Source organism: Scatophagus argus, chromosome 11 (assembly GCF_020382885.2).
Source record: "Scatophagus argus isolate fScaArg1 chromosome 11, fScaArg1.pri, whole genome shotgun sequence".
NCBI lineage: Eukaryota > Metazoa > Chordata > Actinopteri > Scatophagidae > Scatophagus > Scatophagus argus.
Window position 1 is genome coordinate 14,530,718 of NC_058503.1, and position 13,805 is coordinate 14,544,522.

The 13,805-nt window shown below is 40.4% G+C and overlaps 1 protein-coding gene across 1 annotated transcript; it reads left to right on the forward strand.

Moving 5' to 3' along the window:
• Nucleotides 1-1,070: 1,070 nt before the first annotated feature.
• On the forward strand, nt 1,071-12,883 carry tmem198a (transmembrane protein 198a). The gene is made up of 6 exons (XM_046404392.1): nt 1,071-1,358; nt 5,812-6,050; nt 6,746-6,958; nt 7,851-7,974; nt 11,722-12,020; nt 12,676-12,883. The coding sequence occupies exons 1-6, from the start codon at nt 1,220-1,222 to the stop codon at nt 12,826-12,828; spliced, it is 1,167 nt and encodes a 388-aa protein (XP_046260348.1). The 5' UTR covers nt 1,071-1,219; the 3' UTR covers nt 12,829-12,883.
• The last annotated feature ends 922 nt before the right edge of the window (nt 12,884-13,805 follow it).

Here is a 13,805-nt window from a genome sequence, read left to right on the forward strand (position 1 = left end):
AAATGAATTGTGAAATCAGTAATTGCTCAGAACTGGCAGATGATGTAATAAGGAAAAGTTCAATTTTCCCCATGGCAACATTTACAAATTAAAGTCAATTAAATATAGCCAGTGAAGTCAAATTAAATATAGTAGATATTCACGCTGAATTACTCATGTGCTATAATCTCACTATACATTAATATTGTATGCTGGATATGGCTAATAAAAACAATGCATGATTTGTCTGCCTGTAAAATTAACACACTGCAGTCCAGATTTTGTTTTGGTCTTCATTTGATGTGACGTCTGTTTGTGTTCCTGATGCAGCTGCTTTTGCATCCCAGACTGATCTTGTGGAAGGTCTTTGCTGCATACTGCACTGATGGATCTCTGTCTCTAGACTTTCATGTTCCTGACTTCCTAAAAGCCAAAATAGGCTGTTCAGTTGCTCATGTTTCCGTCTTTTTCTCGCATTTAAGCCTGCATTTCAATAGTATCGCCTTTACATGAAAAATCCTTGCTATCTTACTCATGTTACTATCATATTTTAAATTTTGCTTGATTTTGTAATTTGCCTGATTGTTTAGGCTTATATATCGTAAATCTGGCACACGTTGTTGTTTTTAAGCCTTAGTAGAAAGTGTGTTTGCAGCATGAACATCCACTACATGTAGCACTCTAGTATTTCAATTCCTGAAGGATAAAAATGTACACAAAGCTAACAAATAGTCTTGCATTTGCACATTGCATTTCCCACAACATGCAAATTCATGCAAATGAACTCTGTTGATCTTTCCATGGCGACCACTATGTGCATGCTGAAAATCTGCTCCTGCTCAAATACCTTTCAAACTGCTGGATATAATTTGTTGCAGCCCCTAAAAAAGGTGCATCCGGATGAATGATAGTGACGGAATTGCAGTTTTTTAAATTAAGAAGCTGTTGGACTGGCTGTGCCAAGATATTTCTCTTTTCAAACATTGCAACGCATGCTTACTGCTCTGTCAGCACTCAAAGCTGTGTACTTCAAATAGGCAATCAATAATCACTTCTCCCCTCTCTTTTCTTTCTCTCACTCATTCTCACTCTGTCCATCTCTCTGTCTTTCCATTCCTTCTGTTTGCAGGTAGACACATTTCAATGGGTGAGGCCCACTGAGCCAGTCAACCCTACACAGCTCCTCCACCCCTCACCCAGGCCCTCATATACGTCACCCCTCCTCCTTGTGTCAGCCAACATGACTTCCACCAGCCCATTGCTGGGTTTGGCGGAGGTGGGGCTGAGGTGTGACCAGGAGATTGAGAGGAGATATGAGATTGTGCCCTCGGTGGTCTGCTCCATGTGTTGCCTCTTTGGAATCATCTATTGCTTCTTTGGTAAGTGTTGCTGTCTTCGAAGCTCTGAGCCGAGCTGAGCTACTCATTAAAAAGTATCTTAAATGTTCTCATGCATGAAATGTGATCGCTGAAAAATGTGATTCCATAAAAAGCTTGAAACAGCTTTCACCATTTTTTAGTACGAGGCCTTTTTCAGAATCTGGCCTTGTTAAAAAATACAGCTCACCACTCATGCCTGTCATTGCCAGCTGAAAAGAGGTAATCACCATCAGTTAAGAGTGCCATAGCTGCTCTACTACTGGCATAATAGTTCAACATTTTGACAGATTCTCTTATTTGTTTTCTAGACAAGAGTTAGATGGCTCAACAACACGCTCATGCCTGTGCTTAAAATAAAGCTACCAACAGCAGCCAATTAGTGCCAGGAAATAATCATAAAGCTCCAAAGAGCCCTGAAACATCTATTTTTCTGTTATCTCTAGTCCTTTCTGGTCTGCTGGTGTATGATATTATTGATTTAAGAGCAGTGCATAGTGACTCTCTTCTTTCTAGCTATGTGAATCAATATTGAAATGTCAGACTAAGCTATTTTGCCCTTGATAACATGCAGTATTTACTTCAGTGAGTTTGGTGAATTTACCTCGTGGAATGCGCTTACTCATACGTTTTCTCAAACCCTTTAATCTGCATCACCCCTACAACATATGCTGAAGAAGTGCTGCCATCATCAAACTGATGCTAAAAAGACTGGACTGCCTGCAGCTTTGCTAACGAACAGACACGTTATCCTCCGCTGCTTACTCAAAGACATGTTCCCTTTTCTTTCTACTATATGTTGCAGCAGCACTGCTGAAAGAAACAAGAACTACAAGTTTATTAATCACAAATACCAGGCCTAACTGTATCCATGGGTCCATTCGTATTTTAGGACACAAACTCTTTACTTCAGTCTCAGTTTTGTGCCCAGTGCGTTTGATTGCATCATAAATATTAAGGGCTCATCCTAATGAGTTTGGATGTAAAGTCATTACAGGAATGTGTAATCAATAAATAATTAGGGAGAGAGAGAGAGATCTGCTGTAATGCTTCCAGCCTTTTACATTATAGAGTTGTTCTTGTTGCTATGGATTAAAAATTGTATTTTCACTTCAGTCCTGACTTGTAAAACTGCATAGAAGTGCTCAAATAATGACATTGTGTTCAGCATGTGTCGTGTATTTTTGTACAAAGCTTCAATTAGTTTTGGTGTATTGCCTAAGGTCAGCTCAGGGTGTATTTCTCTAATTTACTTGGAGCCATTTTCATCTTGCTGTGACTGTGTGCATTAAAGATGTTTGTTTTTGTTTTGCGAGGAGGAACGCAGGCACACAGGATCAGATGGATTTTTTTTATATATATTCCTTTGAGGTTAACTCAAAGTAGACAATAAAGAAGCAATAAAGTCACTTCCATTGTGCTATGCATCAGTAACTACTTGACCATCAGGACGTGCTACAAAAACGATTAGAGAGTTTGTTTACAGGATCCGTCTTTAACATTTTGCGCAGCATTGTGTACACATTGGAGCTATGCAAGTTATAAATGATCAAACAGAAGCAGGCAGAAATGTGTGCAATTAAGTCTCAATATGAGTGGCCAGGGCTATACTAATAATGCATTGCACAGATCTGTACCCACAGAAAAAAAACAAATACTGTTGGAGAAAAACATGCAGGAAAATGAACAAGGAAATGTTTCATGTTAACATACAGTTGTGTTATGTAGAAAATGTATAGAATTACAATTTTGGGAAAGCAACCATGCTGTTTTGGGATGAATATTGATGCTTGCAAAAACTCAGAGCAGATGGGTAGCATACAAATAGACAGAGACAGAGATTCACTGAAGCATACAGACAGCATTAACATTCACTGTATATGTCCTGGTAAAGCATCAGCAGCGTCAGTCCCTGCATTACAAACAGGTAATCCGACAACTTTATTTTCCAAAGTTGACAGAGTGCCAACAAGACCATGACAGTCGCCCTGAAACAAAACTGCTGGTTGGATAGCAAATGCAGAGAACATTGCTATTCGTAGATCCTCTCGGCCAGTACGGCACAAAATGTCAAGTTTGCCCTTAGGGTGGTGCCAGACAAAAGATCGTGTTGTAGGGGTTGTTTTCCACTTTGCTGTGTTCCTTATCAGCTTCAGCTACACTTTGAGCATACAGCTAGCATCCACACGAGAATCACTGCATTTAGCATGCAAGTATCAGCATGTTAATATTTTCTGTATCTGCTAAATTAACACCTCTGAGAGCCTGTGCTTGACAAAAACCTCCATTTATAGAATTAAACTGATTAAATTCATACAATTTACATGCTGCCAAAAAATTACCAGCAAAGCATCACATATCGAAACAGGATGGCATAATTTTACTACAAATGCTTAAGCTCCTGAGACCTTCACCATCTGTTGTCATTTGTTTGACAGCATTCTCTGAAAAAAGAGACGATAGAGAGGCACATTTTCACCCTCAATGCCAGGTCTTTGTCAGTAACCAAACAGAATCACTGTTCTGCAAATGAAACACAATGCATATTGTTGGCATACCTCAGAAACCCCACAGTCACAGTTGAATAATTTAAGGAAAAAAGACATTCCTGCTGAAAAGCAGCAGGAAAATTGATTCTCCCTGCAGATAGATGCCTGTAGAATGTGGTTTAGTCTCAAGGACTTGAGAAGAAAAGGTTAGCTGTCATTTATTTGACTGAAAAACAGCAAAGTTGCAGCAGAAATAATGAATGATGTTATAGGAATGAGATGGATGAGGCAAAGGAAAAATGGCATGAAAGGGAGGGGAGACGAGAGCAGAATAAGTCAGAGTGAGCAGATGGGATGGAGGGTTTGATGGCTGGAAGAAAAGTAAGGGAAACAACAAGGAACAAAAAACAGAGAAGGAGGGATGAGCAGAAGAGTTGTGCAGTGGAACAACAAGGGGCAGGTAAAGGACTGTGGAAAGGACTCAGCAAATGTGGACAACAAGATTAGGAGCAGGCAAGGAGAGGCATGATATTTCAGACTTTATTCATTGTTTGATGAAGGCTACCTTGTGTGGAAGAATAATGCTGGGAATTTGTGACGGTTGCTGACCAAACAAATGTTCAGGTGGCTGTATATGCTTTGAAAATGCTCCAGCTACTCCGTGTCAGACGTGTATTCAGTCGGGAATTTTGTTACAGAAGAAGCTGTGAAAAATACAATGGCTTTCACCACACCTTTTACTTAAGGGCCTGGTTGCTGAAAGATAAGAAAATGCACATAAATGAGGTATAGACACGAGGGAAGAGCATGGACTGTGGGTCGGATGAGAGGGAGAGTATTGGTCGGCTCAGCTGCGCAATGCCTGATTACACAAGGATAACAATCTCATGTTGGTTTCCCTCGAGACAGGGTCCAGAAAAAAGGAGACGTAGAGCAAAAATAATGGGAGACGCAAACATTAATAACACAGAGGCAAGGGCCAAGGAGACTCTGACTGTTGATAATATGAGCTTTTAATGCTTTTACATCTTTTTTCCCCTGTGTTTGTAGCACATTAAGATGAGTATAAACCTGTGAGGGAGAAAAAAAAAAAAAGAAAGCCAAGACAGGAGAGACCACACAATGGGAAACGAAAAAAAAAGTAGAAGAGCAGCTGTTCTATTCATCAGGCCTGTTGACTAATGAATGTGGATGACCTTTTTATATTTCAATGATCATATTTCAAAGCAGTTTCATAAAGGTGTATAGAGACAGTTTATCCAGTCTTCCTATCATTTTCAGGAGAGATGTTCTCTCTGTGCAGACACACAGCTCCCTTACCCACCACAGGAAGGTGGCTGTTTATTATTTATTATTATATCCTCCCTGTAATATGTTTAGATATTATAACACCTCTTCATTTTCACGAACATCCTGTAAAACTGTGTGGAAATCCACACTTAATGAGCTAAATAAGTTCTTGGCAAACTGATTTTTGCATTTTCCAGGAAGTAAGTAAAGGAAAGTAGGTTCCGAGAATGAGGGAAAGGGATGTTCCAGATGAAATTAAGAGCAAGATAGAAAGACAAAGCATGTTGTAGTGGAGGATAATAAATACTGGTCAAAATGTATGTGTAAAATGAATGAAACCACTAGTTACAATATGCCTCATTAGACAATAGTTCTGAAACATATTCCCTCTGTCATCATATGGTCTAATAATGTTGTTTTACACTGCTCTTAGTGATTGTGTTCATTGATGAAGCTTGGTATATTGATCCCAATATATTAGTCAAAAGTACTGCCATATATGTGTGTGTGTGTGTGAGAGAGAGAGAGAGAGAGACACGCCTATACCAACATTCTTTCTGCCTCAGGATGCAAGAAACGTCCTGTATGCACACACTGTTCCACATTGTCCTTGTAATGAATTAGATTTTGATTTCATTCATAGCCTCACAGTGGTCTGTTTCCCTTCTCTCCCACAGGCTATCGATGCTTCAAGGCCGTATTGTTTCTGACAGGCCTAATGTTTGGCTCTGTGGTCATCTTCATGCTGTGCTACAAAGAGAGGGTGATGGACACTCAGCTGAGCGTAGAGGCATCAGTGGGCATCGGCCTGGGCATCGGGACCCTGTGTGGTCTGGTGACAATGTTGGTCCGCAGTGTTGGACTGTTTATGGTGGGCCTGCTGCTAGGCCTGCTGGTTGGGGTGGCTTCACTGGTGGTGAGGAGACAGATTTCCTTAATGTATATATATATATATATATATATATATATATATATATTCATTTGTATACACAATGAAAACAACATATAAACTAATTTGGGTTGCAGATGGATGTAAACAAGCCATTCTTACTGCAGTGACAAGACTGTATAATATTTTCAACCACTTTTTCACAGCTTAGAACCCAAATTGAAATACATTAAAATAAACTATAATCCCAGGAAAGTGACTGCAGCATCTCAAGAAAAGACAACACATAAATTGGCCAGTGGAGCATCACATATACAGTCTTAAAAGCTTGCTTACTTTACCCTATTTAGTTTGATCACTTAGGGTGCTTGCAAAACAGTTAAACTGACAACTAAAAATCAGAACATCAGCGCTTAAAACATCTACTCAAAGTAATATAACTGACATCAAGCAACATCATAGACCTTCAGGTTTCATTTGTAGCTGCATAAATGATATTAGCTAAAGTGATAGCTGCGTCCATGTTGGAAGAAGATGGTGAGCTATAAACAATGATGCCTTTGCACGTCAAAGCTCGCCATAGCTAAACTTGAAGTGAACTATTGGTGTCAATTTACTCGTAGATTTGCTGCTTTCAATGATGCCATTCAGATCAGTTTGATTTTGTACATTTTGTAAAAAATTCCAGCTACCCAAGTAAAATTACCCCCCCTCTCTCTCAGGTTATGGAAGAGTTCTACCACCCCAAAACAGTGTGGGTTCCCCTGGGTATCCTCCTCGGCTCTGGGACATTATTTGCCGTCCTCACTCTTCAATGGCAGCGCTGCTTTGTCACCTTCTCCACAGCTACTTTTGGCTCTGCCATCATCACTGTCACCGTGGATTACTTTATAGAGCTATTCGCCTTGGTACACTACATCTACGAGAGACTACGGGTAGGCACGCCTGTGTGATTGTCTGCTATTATGCTAATTCTATTCATTTGTTGGAAGTCACCTTGAGGCATGTTTTCTTCTCTGTGTGAGTAATCTATATGTTTGAGGGTGATCATGTGTGTGCATTGCTGTGCAGTTAACATCACGACATCAGACCCTTCACCTTGATGCACTATCTAGAAAACTTGAGTCAGGAGCAGGATGTGACTGCAGGTTGGAACTGAGATGAAGGAGTGTGTCAGTAGTTTGTGTGGGTGTTTATCTGAGAACAGGGAGGTGAATGAAATATGTGGAGAGAGTCAGAGACATTATACAAATACAGTCTTTAATTAGAGATGCATAGTTTTACTGTACATTGCCATAATTATATATGGGAATAAACCAGTTTTCTACAAATTCAGTTAAAATCCATGTGTAAATAAAACACTCAGATAGAAAATTAGAGATTTTTGAGCTAATGCAGTGAATTTAATAGCTAACAGTTTAAAGCAATCATCACAAATCTTGTAAAAAGTTTTGTTTGACTCAACAGGACCAAAGGTTTCGTGGGTGTGAATCCGCCTGCTCCACCGAGTTGACTGATTTTGATTTGATGTAGATGGAAACAGAGTGTAACGAGCCAACAGTTCAGTCTAATATCAGGCAAATTTGGAAGCCCTGCTTGAGCTTGTCATTTAAGACCCATTTAAAATGGTCTCATCTTCAAGATTCTCATTTTGCAAGCAAACTATTAGATGTTCATCATTCATTAGTATTTTATTGTGTGGAGTGCTTTTTTGTGAGTGAATATCTTGGTTACATAACCTAAAGAGATTTTGAGAAACTGACAGGTGTTGTTGTTAAATTAGAAATGAGTTAATTTGTAGTTAAATTGTGAATGTAATTGTTGCAGGTGGCACCAAAGAAGCCAGTGTGCTGGTTTACTTGGGTCATATTGGGAGTGTGGCCTGTCCTGGCCTTCCTCGGAGTACTGATCCAATGGAAAGTCACTGCGGAGGGATTTTCTCACACAGAAGGTGAGTGATGCAGCTTTACACACAAAGATAACCAGCCACACTCCTTTTACCAGGTTCAACAGGCAGCGGGAAAGGCCTAATAGTTTTTAAGTTTTAGTTAATGAAAAGTTGAAACACTTTATTACTTTGGAAACACTGTCACATGATGTCAGCATACTGAGCACTCCAAGACATTACAGAATTGTTAAAGAATTGTTTAAGGTATATTAAACTAAACAAAAACAATGTTTTTCCTTACAATTAATTACGCTATAATCCTTGAAAACCAAACACAAGGGCAACACTGACTTTATACTAAACTTTCTCCTGGCGAAACAAATGCACGTTTTTCACTTTCTGCATTGTTAATCTGATACTATGTGAAAACAAAAGAAGTATCAGCAATAGGTTTCAAATGAGCGCAGGTAACGAGTGCAGATTCAATAAAAAACAGGCTTATTCATCAATCTGAAGTCTGTTCGAATGAACAAACAAATCCAACAGACCGAGGGCAGAGTTACAGAAAGAGACAGGCATGTAGGCACAGGCAGTCAAGCAAAGAACAATGACTGAAGGGCTACACATGACTGTTGAGCTGATTCAGAGGTTTGCTGGTAGGTGTGGAGGTCGGGTGATATGGAAAGGTGAGAACACACCTGTGACATTTTCTGGACAATGGGAATGGTTTGGGGATATTCCACGAAAACTCAGGGCCCTTGGGGAAGCGAGAACATCTGAGGCTGAAGGATAGAGACAAAGAACCTGAAGCGAGGAATCTGATTTATTGCTTGGTGGAGGATTTTAATAAAAACACCAATGCACCAATGCATGAAAATGCACCAACACATGTCCTAGGAATAAAGTGTAAATTGCATTTATCTAAATTTTGTTTACTACTGAAATGAAGCTACAGTAAGACACAACTTCTGCTCCAACCTGGAGTTCGTTAATTCACAATAGATAAGCCCAGAAACAACTCGTTTAAAAGAGATGGTCCTCACCTCAACATGATCTACTGTAAGCCACAGCCAAGCTTCTGGCAAGGCCTGTTCCGACCTCTTGAAAAAGGTCTGTTTTGCAGTATCAGTTTGTGGTTTAATCAGTGAGAAGGATGAACCTTTGTATAGTGCAACTTTAAACAACTTTTACAAGTTACAGTATTTACTGTTAATAAGAGCCACAACAGCAATTATCTTACTGAAGAATGACTGCCGCTGTTATGCGTTGCTATAGGAACTGCATTATAACTGTGATGTTCAATTAATAATGAATTCAATATGGCTTCATGAAATAAAAGTGCATCTTCAGGGCAAAAAGTCAATTTCTGTAATTGAATTTCAAGTTTAATGTTGGTCTCTCAGTAAACAAGTGAAGTGCACAGAATGATGAAGATGATGGTGATGATGATGATGCTCAGTATCGATCTCACAAAGGCCAATGCGTAACTCAGTACACAAACAAAACACACACAACTCATGCACAAACAGAGACAGTGAGGCATAGTCTCTCACTTACTCATATGCATAGTAGATGAAAACTGAAATACACACAGTCATTTGTACACACACGTAAAACCTTTACATTTGAGCTTTGATGGCGTATGACATGCAGAGCAGTGTCTTAGAAGAAGTCACACGCGGCCTCAATAATGGGATTAAACAGCCGGCAGCCATGGCTTCCAGTCAGAGGATGTTTGCAAACTGAGGAAGCTTTTTACTGCTATTTTGAAAACTGCAATTTCGTGTGTGGGGAAAGATTCTTAGAAAGGGATGGAGTAATGAAGGAAGCACAGGTGGGCTAAAAGCTGTCTGTAACAGTGGAAAGCAGTCATTCAAAAATTCAAGACACTGCTTTGTCAGAGCACAAAACGTTGCGAAAAACCTTCAGTCCTTGTCATGTTGCTGCAAGATTAAAACTGGTCTCACAGGTGTTGATCACAGTCACTGTTAAATAATCACTCAGAGACAATGTGGATCTCAGTCAAAAATGTAAAAAAAAATGAACAAACATCATTATACCTGTTGCCTCGCAATGATTTTTACAATTACAATAAAAATATCAGTGGTCGGATTTTTTCATCAGTATGTAAGAAACAAAGGGAAGATAATACTACTGTAGTAGAGTAAAGAAAACATCTTTGTGTCATTTCTGTATCTACTGCGTTTCATGCCTGCTGCTGTTAATATAGACTGTGAGTGGGAATATGAATGAGGGAAAATAACGAGGTTGGAAAAGCTATAGCAAGACAACCATGAACGTTATTGCAGTTCCTGCTGCTTTGTGATAAGAGCCTGGTCAGTAAGGGTGATTATGGTATAGAACTCCCATCAAATATGCCTATACTTGTGTGTGGTTCTTACTTGCAAAAGGCATCCTTTATTGTGACAGGGACTGTGCTGAAAGAGAAAATGATGGGGAAGAGGCAGAAAAGAGGGGGCAGCTGTACTGGGGGAAGGGCTGGGGAGGGTGATAAACTGGGGCACAACAGTAATCGGGGCACCCAAGTGGAGCAGTAAGGAAAATTATCTGTCCATCAGCTGACTGAATCATGTGCAGAACACAAGCAGGAATGAATTAGCTCGCCGTGTTTTTTTCTTTTTCTTTTCTTTTGGCTGCAGGTGTGGACAGTGATTGGACACACATACACACTTATGTTTGTGCTTATATACTTGTGAGGACCCTCACTAACATAAGTTTTTCTCACATGCCTAACCCTAACCTGAACCATCACAAATAAACTCTTAATCCTAACTGTTAGCTTGACTGTAACCTAAACATTTTTGCAATGTGGAGATAAAATGTCCTCACTATTGAGTGAGGTCTAAAGCTAGTGGTGGTCCTCACAAAGATAGACATACAAGTGTGAGTGTGTGTGTGTGTGTGTGTAGCTGGAGGGGCCTGAGCCTGAGGTGGGGTGAGCTGAGCAAAAAGAAAAGGGGGGTGGAGGGTGTCATTAAGCAGTTTCCCTGGCAGATGGTGCCTCGTTAGCTGTCCGCCCTCACAAAGAAACAACAATAGACCTAATAACACATAACACACGCACACCCACAAGCACATACACACATACAGACACATACAGGGCAACCGTGTCGCACATGGCACATCTTGGCTTTGTGAATTTCGGCGGGGCAACATTTTGACCTCAGATAATGAACATGAAACAGATCCATGACACTGCTGTGTATCAAAGCACTGAATCAAAATGCTTTACAAACACATACACATAATAATAATATAATAATACCAAACAATCACACGTGTAGTCGATGGACAATGAAACAGGATGGATTCTGGACATCCTCTTCCGAGAAAGGGTGTGGAAATAACACCAACACACTCACCCACTCACAATATGTCAGGAGTCTGAGTGGCTCTGTATGAATACATGCTGCAAGGAAAATTATGTGTCTGCCAATAGACTGAAGAGAGTGAGGGAACTGGAGAAACAGACATCTGTGGGATTTTTTCCCTTTTCCTTTTGTAACCTGTACCTGCAATAACCTACCTAGAGATAATTCATCTTCAGCACTTAAAAGCTAATTAAAATAGTGCCAAAAAAGCGCCTGTCTGAATGAGGGTTACTCTTGTCAGTCTGAGTGATTTTGAATGTGTCCTTCCCCTCCCCAGCTTAATTAGGTTACTTTTGTTTGAATGTTGAATTGTTCTGTCTTTATTATCTTCCCACTCCCTCGTGATTATCTATTGTTTCCTCTCTTACTCTGTTCCTTCTCTTCCACACACAATCCCGTCTGGTCTTTTTGTCTCCAGTGGTTTTGAGTCGACAGCAGCGGAGGGTCCAGCTCATGCGGATCCGACAGCGGGAAGAGAGGCTGAAAAAGGAGAAGGAGAACAAGAAGAAGAAGAAACGACAGAACCTGAAGACCAGCCACAAGCAGAAAGCCCGCACCCATCACCATCAGCAGTACCATCACCCAGCAGCATCCCACCCTCACCACCAAGCCCAGAGCTCTCAGCCTCCTAAAGTACCTCCTCCTCCTCAGACTGAACCTGGCTACCACCGCAAGGCCAACCCTAAGAGACGCTTTGATGGAGATGTGCTGTCACCAGTAAGATGCTGTGGCCTCCTTATTCTTAAGATGAAATAAAGCTTCAATAGTTAAATTTCAGGAATTAGTAAAAACAAGCTCTCTGCTAATATATTTATGCTAATTTACTTAAAATAAGCAAATACACATAATGTGCCTTTCTACAGAAACAACAATTTACGGATTTATAAACCGACATCAGTGTGTTTTTAAATCTGTTATATTTTTTATTTTACTTAGTCCATATTCCACCTTAAAGTAATAGTTTAGCAGTTTTGGGAAATGTGCTTGTTTACTTTCTTTGCCAATAATAAACACTGATAACCCCTGGTAAATTCGCAAATTTGAATTTTTACGCAAGCAAAGAAACAAGAGTTATCGCGTTACTTCGTGAGCTTTAGGGCTGTTTGTGGGTGAATTTTGTTGCCTTTGGACGGAGCCATGCTCAGCTAACCATCTAGCAGCTCCAGTTTCGTACTGAACGGACAGATATGATGGTGGTATTGATCTTCATATATAACTCTTGGCCAGAAAGTTAATGAGTGTAATCTCCAAAATGTCTAACACTTCATTTAACAATGATTGTACCTGAGGGGAAGCCGGTTGTATGGTGTTCTGTCATTATGTTATATCTATCATTCTACCTGCCAACCCTGTATCATCTGTCTGTCCACAGAGCTACATCAGGAGTTTCAGGGACAGGCAAACAGACAGACGAGCATACTCCCACAGTCGAATAATGAACCGCTCCCGCATGGGCGAACTCGACTACGACTGCGGCTCTCAAGTGCCCCTCACGGCCCCCAGTGGACCCCCGGTTCGCATCTGAGACAGCAACAGGCACATGTGCACCTCCAGCCACTCAAACAAACAAGAATAACCAAAACCTCTTTGTCACAGTTAAACTTAATGTGCCAACCAAATCAATTGCCTAGTAGCAGTAAATCCTGAAGGAGGTCCCACATAGGCTTTCTCTTCGGAGATCTTATTCATTTGGCCAGTTTGATCCTGTTCCCTTCTTTATGAATGTCAAGACACAGAAGAAGGGCATCTTGTTTCAGATGAAGCTGAAGTTGATGTGGTCAAATTTCGGGCACCATGAGTCATCACATATTGACTTCAAAACTTCCTCTGTTACTGTACTGGTCTGGAGCACACTGGAAAAAAACCGAACCTGTCTGGTGGAGAGTTAATTGAAATTTAATTTAAGGTTTTCTTTTTTTTCTTCTTTTTTTTGGGGCTGCTTCAAGCCGTAAGAAGTCATCTTCAGTTGGACTGCAAATTTCCACAGGAGGGAGGATAAAAAATGTATCACATGGCTTTCAGGGAGTCAAGGTAGAAACAGTCTCCTTGAAGGATTTCAGTAAGACGGCTCAGAGGAAAATGATAGAAAACCAACAAGAAAAAAAAACACAGCTAACACTGAAATAGAAAGGCAGCTCCTCTTTATCACTTCCTCTTCTGAAAGGTCACTATGGGAAACGAGGTGTCCATGACGTCGATCTGTTATTTTGACAGCCGCTCACTGACAGCCTGAGAATTCAGACCTGGCAGAACGAGTCTTCTCAACAGCACCTTTTAAGGTGGATCAAACGGTTTGACACTTCTCATGTCACTGAATATACTGTTGTCGTTTTACACAGGGGAATGTGCTTCATCTCGTTGCTTCCCTCTTGCCCTCATTTGCCGACTGTTTTAACCACAGGACTGAGCAGGAGACACATCCATACCCTCCCCCTCCTCCTTTCCTCTTTTTACTGAATTCGAGACATTTTTGTAAGCTACTGTATGTAATGTGCTCTCATG